Consider the following 19325-nt stretch of genomic DNA (forward strand, 5'->3'; position numbering starts at 1 on the left):
TTTACTAGCTAGCACGTGGAAAAATTTTGTTTTCTTACTAAACTAGTTTTAAAAAGTATCAGAAATTATTGAAAATACAGGTAAAATTTACCCATCCCCCTAGAAAAACACCAAGTATTTAAAAAGTTAAATTAACAGCACAATTCAAATTATTTGTTATTTAAAATCTCAATTTTTTCTGATTATGAAAAGTTGTTTTCAGACCGGATCCGGCCTGAAATTCTGTTGACGGGCCGGATCCAGACCGCGAGCTGTACATTGCTTACCCGTAGTTTACAGCATTGATCCTTTTAGAAAAACAAAATTGAAAAAAAAAGTTAAAAATTAAGCTTGTAGTCTAAGTTAAACATGTTTAAATGTAAATAGTTATTAAAATAGTATCAGTTTACATATATGATATACACATAAAGCAGTAACCCTATTTTAAAACCTTTTTAATTTTATAACACTGACAATAAAATTTATCACTAACTTTAACGCTAAAATTTTGTAAATAAAAAAACATGTAAACTTTATAACACACTACTAAAGATTTTCTAACTAAAGTTAGTTCGAGGCTAAAACGTTGTATAAGTCTAAATTCCTTCTATAAAATATTTTTTAAAACTATTAAAAACATTTTAAACATGTTAGTTCTATATTAAATAAGATGAAAATCAAACAAATGTCAATTCATTTTATTTGAAGTATGAAAAAATAAACTTATTTGAGAATGTAAAAGTAACTATAGAGGTGAGGTTTGGTAAACAAATAAATTAAAAAAGATGTTTTATGTTAGTAGCGCATAAAAAAAAAGTTCTTTGTTTTTAGTAGATGTAGTTTTGCTACTATAAAAATGGAAGAATCTAAAAAACAAGATAACAAACTTGTATTTCAATTTAAAGTTTTAATTTAATATTATCTTTTTAAAGTTCATCTTATATTCAAACTTTATAAATTTCATCAAACAAATCAATGAGAAAATTATCCACCATTGCGTCGTTAGGAACAAATTTCAACATTCCGTAAACTGCAGACTGCCCTTTATTAACATCACATCCATTCTTCTGTATATATATATTTTGATTTTAATACTTAATAAATGTTTGAATTATAGAAAGCTGACTGTTTTTTATTTACTTTACATGCGTTTTTTAATAAAAATAGAAAATGTTTTAGTTTTTTAGAACAAAAACGATTCTTAATTTTTGTTGGTTTGGTTACTATTTGTAACTATTTTTTTAGTATTTGAAGGTTATTAAAACAAGTTTAGATAAATTACATGTTTGTCTCTTTATAGCTGTTTTGAGTATTGTAATAGTTAAATTTATCAAATGTTTTACAAAATTATATATTTTGCAATAGCAGAAATGTAATATTCTTTAAGTAAAATATATAAGTTTAATACAATTTTAAGAACGTAGCCGTTATACGTATATTTCTTAATAAAAAATAGATACTTTTGGCATTGAGATTGCTAGCTTATAACACTAAAGCTTAATATATTGTAAAAAGCTTAATATATTAATGTATAGAACTTATTACTGCTTTGTCTAGCAAATTTTAACAAGTCGTAAAGTAGAAGTTTTATGAAAAACAAAAAATTTATTGAAATGTAAGGGTAAAACAATTTTAGTGTTTAACTGCTTTAGGTTTCAAAAAATGCCTTAAGTTAAACAAGTTTGTATGTCCATAAATTCTTACCATAATATAATCGGCACATTCAGTCAAATTTTTCAAATATTCATCGCAACTATTGATGTGAGTCGGTAAGACTGTGCAATGAATGCAATCTGGATTTCTTTGTACTTCAATTTTCCAACCTTAAAACTTTTATAAGTAAAGTGTCTAAATCACATATTTTTAGCTACTTTATATAAAGTTATACTGAACGGCATTAAAGCCTTTTACATGTTACTTTTTTGGTGTAATTTGTCATAGAATTAAAATTTACTAAAAAAAACACTTTTGAATACAAACAGTTTTGAAGCTACCTCTATTTTAGAAAACATGTAAACATTGCAATAACACACTTTTACAGATGAAAATTTTCTTTTAGTTTTATCTTAATTATTTTAGTTACATCTCAATAGTTAGCATACATGTTTAAAGCCGAAATTATGATTTAAATAGGAGTTTGTGTAAATTTTTGGTAAATTGTTGCAAATGTTTTTTGAAAAAGTTAGTGTTTGCAAACAGACATCATTTTGAATACATTTTCGATGTAAGAAACAAATAAATTTCGTGACTTGTATACTTTAAATGAGATAATTTAAAATTGAGCAATTAAATTCAACTGGTTCTAAAAAGAATTGAAGTTTTTCATGAGTAATAATCTTAGTAGGTAAATACTTTTTCGGCTACCGTACTTTCGTAAAACTTATGCATAAAAATGTGTTTGAAATAAAATTGTAGTAGATTTAACTTTATAGAAAATTAAACTCTGTAAAAATGTGAGCTGATCATCCATTTAGGAAAATCGTTTAATTAACATCATGTTTTAAAGTTTTGATTAAAAAATTATGCAGTTTATTTTGTTTAGTACTACACATTTTAGACAAATGATAAGTCTTTGGTCAAAGGTTTCTTCGTTATTGAACATTTTTGCGACCTCTGTTCTAACATTTAGCTAAATAATAAAATAAAATTAGCTATATTTAGAATAATTAAAAAAAGACTTTAAGATAATTTTTTCACTTGAAGTTGTTTTATATAAAGTAGAAAAATAAATAAATAGCTTTAAAAGTTATAGATAAAGTTAAAAATTATATCTTATCAAAATGTAAATGGTTAACATAGTCGTGAAAACGATAAAAAAGTTCAATGCTAAACAAATGTTTACTTAATCTTATATTTTTCAATGATCCTTTTTTGTAGGTTTTATCTCAACCAAGTCAATGTTTACTCAGCGTAGATAAGGTGAAACCATTAATTAAGCTATGAGTGTTTATGAAACAAAAGTTTGATGTTAGTTGTATTTTATAAAGTTTTGACTATACAATTGTATTTTTTATATAAATTTTTGACGTCCAAAGTTTTCTTATGAAAATTTATCGATTGACTTACATACCATAAAAAAAGTATACTTTTTACGCAAGTTTATACACAATAATGAATAAGTTTAAATTATTTAGTAATAATAAAAAAGGATAGTTTTTGATAATACAAACTAATCTTTTTTTTACTTTTTATCACATCAATAGGAACATTCATGTTTAATTTTTCATCAAATAAACAAGTAAACATATATAAGTAGTAGTAAACTTATTTTTATTCTTACCCTTTTCCTCCATCATATCGGCTAATGCAAAAATGTTCAGTTTCTCTTCAACTGATCCAAATGCAAAAGCGGTCATTAGCGGGTTACCCAACACTTTGAGACCCTATTAGTAAAAAAATAAAATAAAACATATAAGTCTAAAACATAGGGCTCAAGGTAAATTTTGATAAACCACTTTGTTCGATTTTGTTTGTGAAGAAAAATTAGTTTAGATGCTTTGAACACTCATAATTTTTAAACAGAGCATCTATCTTAATTTAATTTACAACCACCGTTGTACGTTTTTATTTAAAACATTTGAGAGTTTTATTTCTAAGTAAGTTTTTAAATAGAATTTTGCAAATTAAATATTTTATTCACGACCAGTTTCGGTGGCAAAAAATTGCGACCTCTTCAAGCAAAATAAAATATTAAAGTACATTTATGCACTTTAAGCATTCTTTTTCAGTTAAGGCAAATATTTATACAAGTAAGTTTCTATTTTACTTTAAAGTAAGTAAAACGTACGGGCGTGTTGTTGATCGCGTTCTTCATCTTGTCGGTGACCTCCATCAGTTTGGACGCCATCCCGATGTACCCTTCCTGCCCGAATGACCTCATCGCCACCCATGCCGCCGCCAAGTGGCCGCCTAGCGGAGAAAATTGTTGTGTCATTAAAAATTTGGTTTTTAATTTTTTCGACTTTGAGATGTTTTCTTACTTACTTTGAGTATCAAGCGAACACCTATGGAAAGCAACAGTTTTTATTTCAATTTGCTTTTGTTGTATTTATGGTACTGTAAAATAACTTTGTTGACTTTAATATATAAGTTTGTTAACCGTTTACCACTTTTGTTCTGCTTAATAGCTTGTGATCAGTTAGTTTATACTTGTATTTTTAGATAAAGTATATCAATCACATGATTTTAGCAATTATCTGCTTCTGAACAGTAAATGCGTTTAAACAATATTAAAGAAGAATACTACTTTGTAATTTATATAAACACCGATATATAAGCACTTTGGTACAAAATTAGTAACCTCTGAACTAGTAGTAATTAAATGTTGCTTTTAAAAATATAAACCAACTACTTTTTAGGTTCATATAACAAGTTTTCAATATCTATTCTAAATACTTTTGTCTAAATAAGTAAACTTTGAATTAGGTTTTTGTATCACGAGTTACGTCATAATGTAGTCTGAGCGATATGACAATATCTCATCTTGTGAAAATTAATAAATAAAATATTTAAACTAAAACAGTTTACATAAAAACCTGCCACCCTTATAACTCTCAGATGTTTACAATTACAAATGACACTATAAAATAAGCGGACAGCTATAATTTTGCAAATTTGTTTAAATTTTTTGGGCAAGCTTTTAATAACTTGGTTTTGCTTTATGATCGTTTTAGATATTAAGAAAGCGTACAACTAATGATTTACTGAATGATACAAATTACTAGATTTCGGCAAACAACTACCATCCGCCAGAAAAGATTCTAGCATAAATCAATGGTCTTTACGGTGTGCACCTCTGCATAGCAGTGTGCATAGAAATTAGTTTATTGCGCGCAAAAACTTATAGAACAAAAAACAAACTTTAATGACGTTTTTTTAATTTTTTCTGACAGAACAAGCGAATTTAAAAAAGTAATTAACAGTTACTAGAACTTTATCTATATATCAACACAATAAAAATATTAAAATAAATATTTATTTAATACTAAGCTACATTTCTTACTCTCTGTTATTATAAGTAACCGGTTTACTTCTGGCACAGACATACAAGCCAAGAGTCTGATTGCGACCGTTAGTATGACTTTATAATGTAAAATATTCTAAGTTCAGTAGGTGCTGAGATGAAAAGTTTTAACTTACTCTTTTATACTCAAAAATAAGTACTCGGCAACATGTAAATCTGCAAATGTAACAATAAATCAATTCTTTATCTATATTATTTCATACTCCCCAGGCTCAGATCACCGGGCCATTGTATGACTCGCAAAAGGACCAACGGGAAAAATGTGTTACGAGTTAGAAAAAAACATAACAAAACTGTTGCAGCATGTAAACCTTAACTATACTATTTATCACGTTTCAGGTCAACTCTTAACATAAGCGGGACTCGCTTACTTGTTCGAGAATACTTTAAAGAAACTAGTTGAACTAGTTACCAAGATTTATTGAAATTTTATAATCTACTAACCAGGCCTGCTCCCTGCCATAGTGGGACTCGCGAAAAGGCCACCCGACCAACCGGCGAAGCTGAAGAACTGGAACTTCCTGATTTCCGAAGACCTGTACATTATGAATTGCGTCTTAGTTTGTGCATCTACGTTATATATGAATAAAGCTGTACAAAACACATAGTTCTTTACACATGTTTCACAGTTTGAGTTTTTTACTGAGTAAATATTTTTCTCCTATTCTTGTCGACAACTATTAAGTGAAGTCTTATTTAAAAACTGAGACTGTATCATTTATATAGTTTATTACAAAAGAGTAAGATTAAAAACAAACAGCACAAATGTTTCATGAAAATTATTTAATCAAGCTAATTCAAATTTATACGTTGTATATATGATTTATACGTTACAGTACATTTCACTTCTAAATACCTGTACAACACACAGCTTGCCCCCTTGGTTGCGTACCCGTACTTGTGCAAGTCGGCACTTATGGAGGTCACTCCCGGCAGTTGGAAGTCCCAAGCCGGTATGTCGCGACCTGGTAGGCGGTCCACCCTTTATATAGTTGCTAGTTGTTATTTAACAAATGGCAGTCTCAATGAATTACAGTGTTCCAAATATGTATGAACAAGAATGCAAGTTATTATTTTCTAAGTTTAAACTAATGTTTGCTATTTAACTATCAATGTTTCTTTGTAAGATCAATTTTTAATTTGTTATTTTTTTTTTTTCTAATTTTTTTTGCCTAAGTTAATTAAGTTCAATAAACATAAGAACGATAACAAAATGTTTGTGATTTGCTTCGATAAGTTGCAAATATTTTGAAATTAATTTTTATGGGAGAAATTTTAAATATAAAAGCAGATGTTTGCAAAAATGAAATACTAAAGAAACCTTTTTTTGGGACTTTCGTTAAATCTACAGATAAACTTTTGACGAATTATTTATTAAAACTTTCTTAAGGTTGTGTTTAGTAACATTTCAAAATGCTAATAGTTAATCTGAAGGTTAGATTAACTAAAAGCAAGCAGAAACTTAGGCTAAACGTAAAAAATTAAAAACTGTATACATATTATATTTTGTATGATGTCGTAAACTTGTTGCAAAATTAAATATTTCAATGTTTGCGTTTAATTAAACAAGTATCAATAAGATAAAAAAATTATATTTTTTACTGTTTGTATAAAAACTAAAGATATATTGTTTAATTAATATTTCAATTTGAAATCAAATTTTTGTATACTTATAGAACTAAAACGAAACTGTGTCGTTAAGACATTTACTCACTTAACATAAATATTCTGACTGTTTACCTACAAAAGTTAAAAATAGCTGATTATAGGTAAGTTTAGCGTAAAACTTTATTTGGCTACAGATTTGTAGCATTCGTTTAAAAAGTAAGTAGACAAAATTAAATCAACTTGTAAAATACAAAATGTTAAAGGACTTTAGTAAAAAACTCAATTTAAGTTATAAAACTTTTAGTATTAACAATTTTTAACTCAATGAGCTTTGGTTAAAATAATTACATGGTCTAAATATTAAAATGGTATATGCTTTGTTTTAAATTTTCAATTTTTATAGATGCTATCAGTGAACTTTAAAGGTTGGATAAACAATGTATAAGTTGCTACATTTAGCTCAAAAAAACATATTTTTTATACAAACTAGCAAACATAGACAAAGTTCGTCGCACGTGCATTGATTTCAGTGCAGGCTTGTAGCTACCAAGATACAAAGATATTTCAAACTATTCAAGTCAAAGTTTAACCACCAAAGCAAGTTACAGCATCGCAACTACCTACAAAGCTACACAGATATTTCAAATTATTCGAGGCGAAATTTGGACCATTAAAGTAAATTGAAGCATTGCTTTAGCTACGTGTAAAATACAACCGACTAGCTTAGGTGAAACGTAGCTACCAAAGTAAGTTGCAGCATCGCAGCTTCCCACCGAGCAAAAAAAAACTCAAACTGACCAAGGCAACATGTAACCACCGAAGCAGGCATCTACGTGAAGCGGCAAGTTGTGTTTCAGTGCAATCGACGATATTTCGCTGATCGGGTCCAGAATTGCCTTGAGGAAGTTTTTTTGTTAGAACGAGTTGAAAAAAGAACGTGAAAATTGTGTATAAAAAAACATTAAAGAAGAAGCTAGGTTACAAAATAAAACTTAAAGAAAAACTTAATGTTGTTTTTTTTGTCACGACAATATTTCACATTTAGAACATCATGTTTAAAGAGATAATTAAAAGTGAAAAAAAAATTCAAAACAGAAGAGTGCCAATCAACGCATTCTTTTGCACAACAACCGAATAGTTTGAAACTTCAAAACGATCATAAAAAATAAATAAGCACGTGACTTGTGCAAACCTGTGGGTAGCTCGGAGCAGATGCGAGCAAGAGTATTGTGTTGCCGTCAATGTGAGATTCGTATTCGGCAAGGTCGCAAGTGAACGTTGATTGGTTTACTGGCACGTATTTTATTGTGACGTCAAAATAAGCTGCTGCTTTAGAGAAGGCCGGGTGAATTGTAGCGGGTGCTACCTGTGATTTACAATAATATTAAAAAAATTACAAGTTTTAAACTTTTGATGAACAAAATATGACGAGAATTAAAAAAAAATACATTAAATAACAGAAGTTTTGCGACAATAAAAATCGGTGTAAAAAAGTATGGTAACAGCAATGATCTGAAATTCAATGTTTTAAGACATCCTAACAGATTACTTCTTTTCAAAAGCCTTTGCTTTGTAAGCAAAGTAAACAATTAGTATGATACATATTAAAAAATATTAAGTTTTTGATATATGACTTTAGACTTAACCATCATCTCACAATTAAATACTATCGTAAAGCTGAAATAATCAAAGCTGAAACTTTTTCTGTTTTAGAACAAATTTGATAAAAAACTCTTGGGAGTTTTAATTTTCGGCCGAAAAAAAACTTAAAATAAAACATATATAATAAAAATACACCGAGTAAATTAAATATTTTGTAAAAATTTTTTTAACTATAAATCGCTTGGTTTTCAAGCTTGGGTCTAAAAAAAATCTTAAAATTATATATGCCAAAAACAAAACACTTAGCAACATTACTCAATAAATCATTTAATCAAACTAGTTTTTTTTCTTACATCACATTGGCAGTTTAAATTTTTGGGTGTCAAAAAAAATATTTAAGTCCTCAACAAAACACTAAATTCAATTTTTTTATGTTCACCATTTAAGCAAATTAGATGTTTTGTTTTATAATTATTTTACCAACGCACCACGTTAGGTGTTTTTATTTTGGGCCGCAGCTTCCTCGCCCTGTCCCTGTGCGACTTCATCGCCATCAGGCAAGACTCCGTTCCTCCTGACGTCACGCTCCCGACCACGTCATCGTCGCCGTGCAGCATGTGTGACGTCATACTCACCACCTCGTTCTCGAACTTCCTGAATTATTTATATTTGCTGTTTAATATTTCTGTTTTGATAGCTCAAGTGTTTATAAATTATTGTTAGTTTATCTATCAGAAACTCGGTCTCAGTTGCATTTTAATAGAAAATATAGATTTGCTATACAATGAAGCTCAAAACTGAAAATATTCTACTATCAAACTAATATTTTTAAAACAAAATTTTTTAAGGTTATTTAATGCGGTAACTAATAAAAGCTTATCAATTTTAAAATAATTAAGTTCTACTTTTTGTAGGATTACTTTGAAATATATAATAGTATTTCTCAGTAAAAATACCTTAACGCGGGAAAGAGGACAGGGTTGATTGCGTTGTCATGCATGAATGAATCCATGTAAGTTTGAACCAAATCCTGGTATTTTTCGTCGTCATAAGTCAGGTTCGTGAACATTTTGAAAGCTTCTTTCTGTGAGAAATCAACAACGTTTTTAGCGGGTAGAAAATAAAAATGCGTCAAAGTTGTAAATTTCGACAAAAGACATAAAAATTGTATTTAGTGAAGTTTACTGAACTCTTAGTAGTATAAAACTAGTTTTCAAATTTTTTTTTTTTTCTCAAAAAAAAAGTTTACAGAAATGTTTGAAATAATTTTAAAAGCACGACCTTAGTTTATGTTTAACTGTTCTTCATTGTAATCATAATTTTTTTTTTTCAATATATAGTAACTCAAGTTGTTATTGTATAGTAAATATTTTATAGCAACCATCTTTAAAACTTTTAAACTTACAAGACGTTTTACGATTAACCTATCATTAGTGTTAAGTTCTTTGTAAAATTTACTAAAACGGTTCAAGCAGGCTTTATGATAAAACAACTGTGTGGAAATACTGACTTGTAGTTCGAATTGAATTCCTTCCGAAGTATAAACGAAAGCAAACAATCTTCCTTTTTTAGAAAGATCTTTGTTTCCTTCTTTTAGATCAACCAATTCTTTTCTCAAAAATTCCTCAGATTCACCTTATTAGTTTATTAAGAACTTTATATTAAAAAAAAAGTTAGTCTTAAAACACTTTTTATAGCAATTTTTATTGTGTTTATTAACTTCTGAATTAAGGTTTAGCCAAAGTGAAGTAGAAACTAAAGATAATGAAGTGAAAAGTTATTCTAAATTAAAACAATAAAAATTAAGTTAATTAAAAAAGTTGTAATAATTTGTTTGTCGAGTTTTTTATCAAACTAAAACCTTTTTATATACTATTGAATCAAAAAACTAAACTAAAAATATCAATTTCAAATAACCCTAAAGGCTGTTAGTTTATTGAAGTTTTTTCAAGTTTATATAAAGTAGTTTATCAACGAACATGTTAAATGTTTATGATTTGTAAACTAATACTAAAAACTAAAAAAAGCATCAATAAATTACATAAACTAAATTGGTTACTTTAAAATAACTTTGAGGCTAAATAGTAAAGGAAGTTTGTAGAAAATAATATATTTAATACAAAATTAAGTGTAAAAATGCGATCTGTTTTAAAATTAGAACATTTTTGCTTTATTTCAAATTTTCGACAAAATTTAACTTCTTTAAGCAAAAAATTCTCGAAATTAAGCAGTTTATTTGTTGTTTATGTATTAATGATCAGCTAAAACAACCAACAAATATTGTTTGCTAGCTGTACTTGCATCATCATAAAAGACTAAATTTTCGGCTTTGTATGTAAATAGCCCACTAGCTTTCCTAACTTTGCGTTAGTATTCAATTGATATTAATTTATTTTAGATAAATATAGCATAAATGGAAGTTAAGCCTTTTTACTTTACTATGAGCATTTAAAAATGGAATTAGAACTAATGTAAAAGATAGAGAAAAAAACTCATTCAAACAATTTTCAATTATTTTTTCAGTTTTTACCAAGTATCGCTAAAACAGGCTTTGCAAAATTTCACTAAACTATTAAACTGGCACAGTATTGTTTTTAAATACTAGTTATTTTAAAATAAAATAATTAGAGCACCAAAACAAAATGAAAACAACAAAAGTAAACTATTGGGGACAAAAAATTAACAAGTTTGTGCAAAAAGCCATTTAAGTTGTTTTTTTTAACATAATGTTTCAACAGCCTTTATTTTTATAAATTATATATATTTTGTTTAAACTTGATGATGTTAACGAATATACTAGCACTTTTGTATCATAAAACTATAAAATATGTTAGTACCTTAGCTAAGCTTTTTTAATATTTTTATATAAATAAACAAACCTTCCACGGGAATAGGTACAATTTTGTTGGTCTTCTTCTCCTTGCCACTTTTATTGTCGCTAACCATGTCGTTCATGTACTTCTTAACTCCTTGCTTGGTTGCCATAGAGATTAACCACTCAACTCCTGGTAACTTTTGTTTAATTTGATGTTGTTTTGTTGTGAAAAACACAATAGTTCTATAGCTTTGTTAAAACGACATCAATAAAATATACATTAAAGCTACAAAATGCTTACAGTTTTGTACTTAAAAAACTTTTTACATAAAGTAATAAATTTCATTTCTAAATTTTATCTGGTTATACAAAAGAAACTGATTTAATTAAAAGACAAAAAAAGTCTGTATAATACTACTGTTTATTAAAAAAGTATATCATAGATACTTTAAAACTTTAATTAACGTATCAAGACACTTATTAATATTTTTTTTTTGTTGTACCTTTATAACAAAAGTAGCAACTTCTTTCCACATGCACTCGAAGCCTCGTTGTACCAGTACGTTCGTCATGTGGACAATTACTAATGTACCTATGACGTACAACACGTAATCGAAGTATGACGTCATAATGCAAACTTTGATTTTCTACTAATTTATTGTTTTAAAAATAGTAACTGTTATAAACTGTTTTTGTGTTAGCTGATGTTGTTGCTGTTAAAATGACATTATTATGATGATTTAGAGTTGAGGTACTTATTTTGAAAATGCTTTGAAAATTATATAATCTATATTTATTGTGAAACAAACTTCAAAAATGTTTATATATGCACGCAGAATACAGAACCAACGTTAATTTTAAACAAAGTTTTCAAATCAAAAAAAGTAAAAACAGACTGTTTAGATACTGTTTAAGATTTTAATATTATAAACAAGACTGTTATAATGAAGTAATCTTAAAGTAAATTAAATTAAATAGTTATTCTTTATAAATCTACATAAACCTACAAATGTAAATAAAATTACAAGCTATTAAAATTTTAGCTATAAAACAAAAATCGACAAATCTTGATAGATTTTCAAACAAGCATAATCTATTTACATGGATAGTTTAGGAAAAATACTTCATATGGTTAAAATAAAAAAATAATCAAATCAAGTGACAAGGCATAACTACGAACGTTAAAAAGCAAAAGAGAAAAGCAAAAAAAAAGTTAAGTTTACCATACAAGAAAATGAAAAATGTAAAAGTAAGAATATTTTTATAGATTATCAAGTAATGATATAAAAGTATAAAAAAATTAAAATAACAGTAAAAAATCAGTAAAAGCTGACAAAAAATCAATCAATTATGACTATCTATGTTCTTCTTAAACTTGCTAAAATTCTACTTGTCTATTTTAGAGTTATAGTTTTTAGAAAAGGACACAAGTAACAAAAATTATATATAAACACATCAAAGTTTGTTAATTAAAACTAAAATAATAAAAAAATAATCAATTCAAAATAACGTTGTACTTCCTATAGCCATTCCCTGCCGAGAAAACTTACTTTTATTTTAATTTCAACTTGTTTACCGAAACATAAAAAGATAGTAAACATTTTTAAACATAAATACTTTTATGGATTAGGTAACATTTAGCTAAGTTTTTAAACACAAGTAACTTGAAAAATCAGTTTAAAAAATGTTTTAAATACAAACATACTTTATAAACTGAAAATATTTAAAAACTATATTTTTTATAGATTGTAAGCTTTTTAAATAAGCTTTAAACTTTTACATTTTATAAAAAAAATATATCTTTTTCCCTATTTCAGAAGAAAAATATTCTAAAACTAAAGAATATTTGTCCAGCTCAAAACACTTAAGGAACAATAAAATCATTATTCAAAATTCAAGCTTTTAGGTATTAGTTACTTAACAATAAAAAAAAAGTTTAAAAAACTTAAGTTTAATGACCCTTTTTACAAAAATCAATAAAAAAATCTTCAAAGCAATTACACGGCATCATTGCAGCAGACCTTATTTACGTAGCGATTATGTTTGTTTGTTGAACAATGTGTATATGTTTTGAAATTCATATTATACTACTTTCTACAGCTTTAAATTTTTAAACGATGTGTTGTTTTTCGTCTTGTGGTACATTAAGACATAATTATTTTACTACATTTTTTTAATTTTTCGAATAATTAAAGTGCTTTAAATGCGTGTGAACTTTTAGTTTGTAACAATTTATTCAAATATAAAACAGATGACTCTAAATATGTGTTTAATACATTGAATATGTCTTGAACAACCCTTAACTTTTTTCCACAATTATTAGTACTAAAAATAAACATGCTTTCCTGTTTTATAAGATTTTGTTTATTCCTGTTAGCGTTTACAAGATGTTTGTTTAAAATGAGAAATTGGCCGAATATGATTTTTAAGCTTGTCTTTAAAAACAGTTGGAAATCGTAGAATTGAAAACATTCTGACATAAACCTTGTTAAACTGGAATAATAAAACATTAAATGCATCTAAATTACTCTAAAACTATCTAAAATCGTACTTAATGCGTTAAAAATAACTATTTTGATATAAACGTTTTAAAATAAACTCTCAAATGTCAAACTAATCTCATATAAGTGTTAATTTTTTTATACCTTCTTATACATATAACATAGACACTTTTGTAACAAAAACACAATGAATATCAAAAAAATTCAGCTTAACTTTTTACTCAAACTGAGATATGACAAGCATATCAATATAAGAACGTTTGAACAATAAAACGATACATGTTTAAATTAAAAAGTTGTTGAAGTTTTTAAATTTCTATAAAGCGATACGTTTCAATTTATTTGCTTAGAGTAAATAATTGTCTTCTTTTCGGTCATTAAATTAAGATTAAAGGTTTTAAAAATCTTTTTTTTTTATAAAATATAGCTAAAACTGTTTGCTTTGTTAACAAAAGATTACGATAGTAATAATTTACATATTCAATTATCAAATTCACAAGTTAAAATAGTCATTCTAATGTCAATCCATAAAAAATTATTATTAACATACTAGAATTAAAGTTGAATTAGAAAACAAATTAAAAACTATTCTCTTGTTTAACATTTATCCATTTAAATCATAAAAAAAAATAATAATTGTAGTTAAATAAAAATCATAACTATAATCATTTATTTTAACGAAAATTGATAGTGACGAAAAAATAAATAGCTTTCTGATTAAAAAAAATTATCTTTTTTTTTATAAACCGTGTAATCTGTATTTAAAAAAGTTGATTACATGAAATATTTTTCACCATACGAAAGTACCGAACTTTATCACAATTTTTGAGGTACTTCAACATAAAACTAGTTTGCTACTAACGTAGACAGAAATTTAAAAGTTATACTTTTTGATAAGGACAAAAGAAAATGCAATAAAGAGTCTTGCAATTATCTGAAAAATATATTTTTTAATATAATTTAATAAAACGCCGCAAATGTTACGACTTCTGATAATATTGAAATAAAGACATATGTATATAATGTTCTACAAATGCTAATTACTATTTAATTTTTTTAATATTTGTAGTGTAGATTAATTCAAAAACAAAAAATAAAAATAAAAGTTTAACCAGAAACTCTGCATACATTCAAAAGTTACTGCAATACTTTATAATTCACTCCAAAACATTTTATTTTGACGTTGTAAACAAGAGAGCGATCATAGAAGAGAGAACAAACAAAAGAAAAAGTAATATTTCAGCCGCCTTAAAAACAAACATATAAAAAAGTTTAAAGTTCAGGTTCATTGAGTGAAAATAATAACACAGTTTTTATACGAACTTAATTATTACATAATTTGTTTTATAGAGATCACAATTAAACAATTTTTGAAATTCTTAGTATGAAATTACAGATTAATGTACGATTTAAAAGAAGTTTTTACTGTTAGTTTGTTTATTCTTAGTTTGACATTTTCATGAAAGTTTAGAAAAAAAAAACATTTTAAAAGTTTTAAAGTTCAAGTTTTTAAGCGTGAGTACAATTTTCTTTTTAAATTATTTGATTTTAGTTTTTTATTTACAATCATTATTATACATTGTTTAAGTTTTTTGTTACTTTACTAAAGCTTTAATAATTAAGAACACAATGTAAATATTATATTATTAAAAATATGTTTAATTTATATTAGTTTGTTGGTTTCTAATTTTTTTTTTACGTAATATTTTTTTATTTATCAAATTTTGATAAAAAGAAATAGCATTCACCTAAAAAACAGTATTATGTTTTTCAAGTACATATATTTGTTAAGTTATTGTTCTGTAGATAGCTACTATTTTAAGTTTTTTTAATGTTCTACATCGTAACTAAATGCACTCAGATTTTAGCGAACTATTGTTTATCAAGTTTATAAAACTTTATAAATGTTTGAAAAAAAAACTATATCTTAGACAACAAGCTAAACTATTAAGTTTAACTTTAGGTAATTACTCAAAAAAAAAATGCGTAGCTTTTCAACAACCAGCTCTCTTTGTTTAGAGTTTAAGCTAACTTTTCAGAACTATTTAAGAAAGAAGTCTTTAGTTTTAATTTTGCTGCCAGAGTTCAAACTGTGTATGCTGACAATTCTCAATATAATAATAACAATATAAACTCTTTAGTAGTTTATATTGAAGCAAAATATTTTTAAAGTAAATTTGGTTTTTAACCAACTAAATAAATACTAAGAAATTATATAATTACTGAAAGGTTTGACTATAAAATTGTTTTATAACTTTTAACAGTGAGACATTTAATATAAACAACTTCTACAAGTATCGAAAACTACTGTTTTTTTTTGTACAGACTTGGAATATTTTTAAATTTATAACATATTTACGTTTCAGACACAAAGCAGTTACGTTAAATCTAACAAAAATTAAACCTTAGTTCTCTCATGATTCAAATATCTTAGTGTTTTTACAATAAAAAGTCTAGTCATTATGCTATTGACAAGTGTAAATTAAAAAAATCAGCTATAAGTTAATGTACTATTAAAGCCCATATTTCTAAATAAATAGTGTTTATGATTTTTTTTTTACATGCCGCGTGTAGATTGTAAATCATTTATTTGGAGATGAAAACCATCCTGACCTAAGGTTTGCTAGTTACTTAAAATGAATACTAAAGTTGCAAAATTTAGTATAAAAAACATCTAGTTCTCGATTTAGACAATTTTATCTTTTAAATAAATATATATATTTTTTAAAAACTTAGAAACAAAAAGACATATAAAATCTTTACAATTGATTTCAAGTTTAAATCAAAACGTTTTTTAGTTTATAAGCACTTGACAAAAAAAAAAAAAAAAACTTTCAGAACATTTTTGTCTAAAAACCAAATGGATAATGAAAGTCCTAACATCGAACTTCTTGGCAGGCGAAGATCAGTGGAAACGTCACAAGGTAAAAGTCGGAGAAAGCAATCTAGAGAACTTCAACAAGAACTTTTTGGAGACCAAACTCAACCTCCATTGCGTGGGTTCAACCCTGGGGTGGGACAAGCGCATCGACGAAACACTGCTGAACTTAACAGAATGTTCTCAGAGTTCCTGCGAGAAAACATTCGTGGTTTTGACCGTCGATTTGCGGAAAACAGCCGACGAATGCTACAGCAACAAGTTGATCAACTCAGAGGACTAACATCGAAACGAATTGAAAAATTTGAACATTTCGATGCAGACGAGTCTATGGCCGGTGAACAGTGTATGGTTTGTCTCAATGACCTGGAAAAAGGAACTAAGATGGTTCGTCTGGACTGTAATGCTGACCATTATTTGTGCAAAACTTGTTCAGATAGTTGGTTTAAAAACCACAACACATGTCCTACGTGTAGACGTACTTTTGACTAGTGAATACATTTTTAGTGTCTATTTTAGTTACCATTATTTCTTTGACTATACAACAACCATAAAATCGAACTAATATCATTAACTAACTAAAATAATTTTTATAAAAAGTGATATTTAATTCTATTGCTTTTCTAACTTTCTGATGCTAACTGCAAAACGTCTTACATTACTTATGGTTTGTTTTTAATCTTAATCTATCAACTAAGTTAATTTAAATACTCTTTTAATACAGATCCAAAGTTATTTTTCTTAAGTTTCAAAAAATACTCAAATAGTTTTATTTGCTAGATATATTAATTTTAGCAATACATAAATTCTGTGAAATATTATTAGTTTTAAGCCTGTGACTAATATTTTTAACTAGTATCTTCTTTTACTATACTAAAACTTTGTATGACACTTAACTTTACGTGATAAAAAACGATTGAAGTTTTTAACAACATCTACCCATTTAACGAAAAAAGTAATTAAACAAGAAATTTTATTTGAATAAAATAAATATTAAATTTATCAAAACCTTATCAAGCAAACTAATAACCTAGATTTTTACTGATAGTGTGTAGATCTGATAATACTGTTTAGAAATTTATACTGTTTAGAAATACCTCTTACAAAGTATGGTTATTTTTTTGTTAATCATCTTAATATTTTAAGAAAACTGTTTGCAAAACTAAAAGTTAACATCTTTGATTATTTTAAATTTTTGTAGGTATACACCAGCTTTATTGGGTTTTCCTCATAAGTTTATTATTACATTAGTTTTTCCATGACAAACAAGTAATTTCTTTGTATATTTAGTTTTTAATTGTACAATGCATTTTATGACTTTAAGACTTGTTTTCATTTTTTTAAAATATAAAACGTGAACTCTTACGAAAACATATACTTTACACATACTTAAAAAACATCAAATAAAAGTAAGTAAAAAATGTTATTAGAATATAAAAAAACTATTAAAATGCTATGTATTGATTATAATAATTTTAATAAATTTTTCTCTTTAAATCAACAAGTTGTTGATTGTTTTCAAAAATGTTTTAAGTATACAAGTTGCGTAAAAACATAATATAATGATTTTGAAACAGTTAAAATATTGTACTATAATATTAATACTCACAAATACAATAAAATAAATAAGTTAAGTCGTATAAGTAAAGTCTAAAACCAAATTCTGCAAACTTGACAAGTTACAAGAAAATTATAAGGTTTAAAAACACTTAACTTATATTTAGTGTATTTTGTTTTCATAAAGAAATAAAAAACTAACTAAATTTATAAAAACACAAAGTTTTTTGCCATAGTAAACTTTGGAAAATACAAAAAACGTTAATTAATAAAACTTCTTTTGATACATTAAAAGAGACGGAATTACAAGGTGTTGTTCTGAGTTTGTATTTTCAAAGTTTTTAATAGAAAATAAGTTATAAAATGAAGGATTGAATTTTATAAACATTATATTTTATTAGTTTTAGCAGTTTTATGCTAACTCTTTTGTATACTTATATATGTAGAAACATTTAATTTAAGTACTAAATAATAACAAAAAAAGAAAAGTGTATACTTGTAATTTGTTGTAAAATATGAAAAACTTAAAAAAACTAAAATACAGGTAAATATTCATCAACAACCCTAATTAAAAAATGAAGAAACATAAGTATTTTAGTAACTAAAAAAATCTTATTTATATGTAATATAGTTTTTACACTATACTCTAAATTTGCTTTTGAAATGTTTCATCCTTGAAGTTTTGAATTTTTCCTTTTAGAGATGATACCCTATTAAAATCGTATTAAAATATCATAAACCGACATTATTAAAATACAAATATAAATACTTTTGTAAAAGACCCACTTACGAGATTTAGTTTGTTTTATAACAATAAAAACTATTTTAGTATAGAAAAAATATAATAAACTAATTAAATGTCTAACACAATATGAAACTATTAAAAAAAAATTATTCATTAGGTTTTTAATTTGTACATTTTTTTGTTCAGTTAATGATAAGTGATGAGGCTAAATTCTTATACAGTTGAACTAGTCTATACAATAAACCAGAGAAACATTATTGTCATAACACTTTGTATCTTATTCTTACTATAAACGTATTGACACTTATTCAAAAAATTTTGTTGTTAAATCACAATAATACTTAAAAAGCAAAATCTTTAATTTTTATCTAATAAAAACACTTGTAAACTGCTCAACATTATTTTTATTTTTATTTTTATTTACTTTAAAAACAATATGGTAATTATGCGTTTGTACAATTTATGTTTAAAACATACATTTAAATTTTTTTTGCACTTATTTCAATTGTTTTGTTATTCTAGGTCATAAAAGTCTAGAGCCTATGACAAGCGTAACAATTAGCTTTAAAGACTTTTTTTTCAGAATAACTTTATCAATTTATCTAATATAATACGCT

General features: G+C 26.0%; 1 protein-coding gene across 1 annotated transcript; it reads right to left on the bottom strand.

Annotated features, from left to right (window-relative positions):
• Window positions 1–923: 923 nt before the first annotated feature.
• Window positions 924–11656, bottom strand: LOC145828815 (uncharacterized). Its single transcript, XM_082936568.1, has 13 exons — window positions 11531–11656; window positions 11092–11224; window positions 9723–9847; window positions 9169–9296; window positions 8701–8866; window positions 7803–7976; window positions 7409–7506; window positions 5859–5984; window positions 5447–5538; window positions 3767–3888; window positions 3260–3362; window positions 1684–1802; window positions 924–1046 (listed from the first exon to the last, which is right to left on the bottom strand). The coding sequence occupies exons 1-13, from the start codon at window positions 11654–11656 to the stop codon at window positions 924–926; spliced, it is 1635 nt and encodes a 544-aa protein (XP_082792694.1).
• Between the last annotated feature and the right edge of the window lie 7669 nt (window positions 11657–19325).

This window comes from Thalia democratica, chromosome 2 (genome assembly GCF_965202585.1).
Source record: "Thalia democratica chromosome 2, ktThaDemo2.hap1.1, whole genome shotgun sequence".
In the NCBI taxonomy this organism is placed as follows: Eukaryota; Metazoa; Chordata; class Thaliacea; order Salpida; family Salpidae; genus Thalia; species Thalia democratica.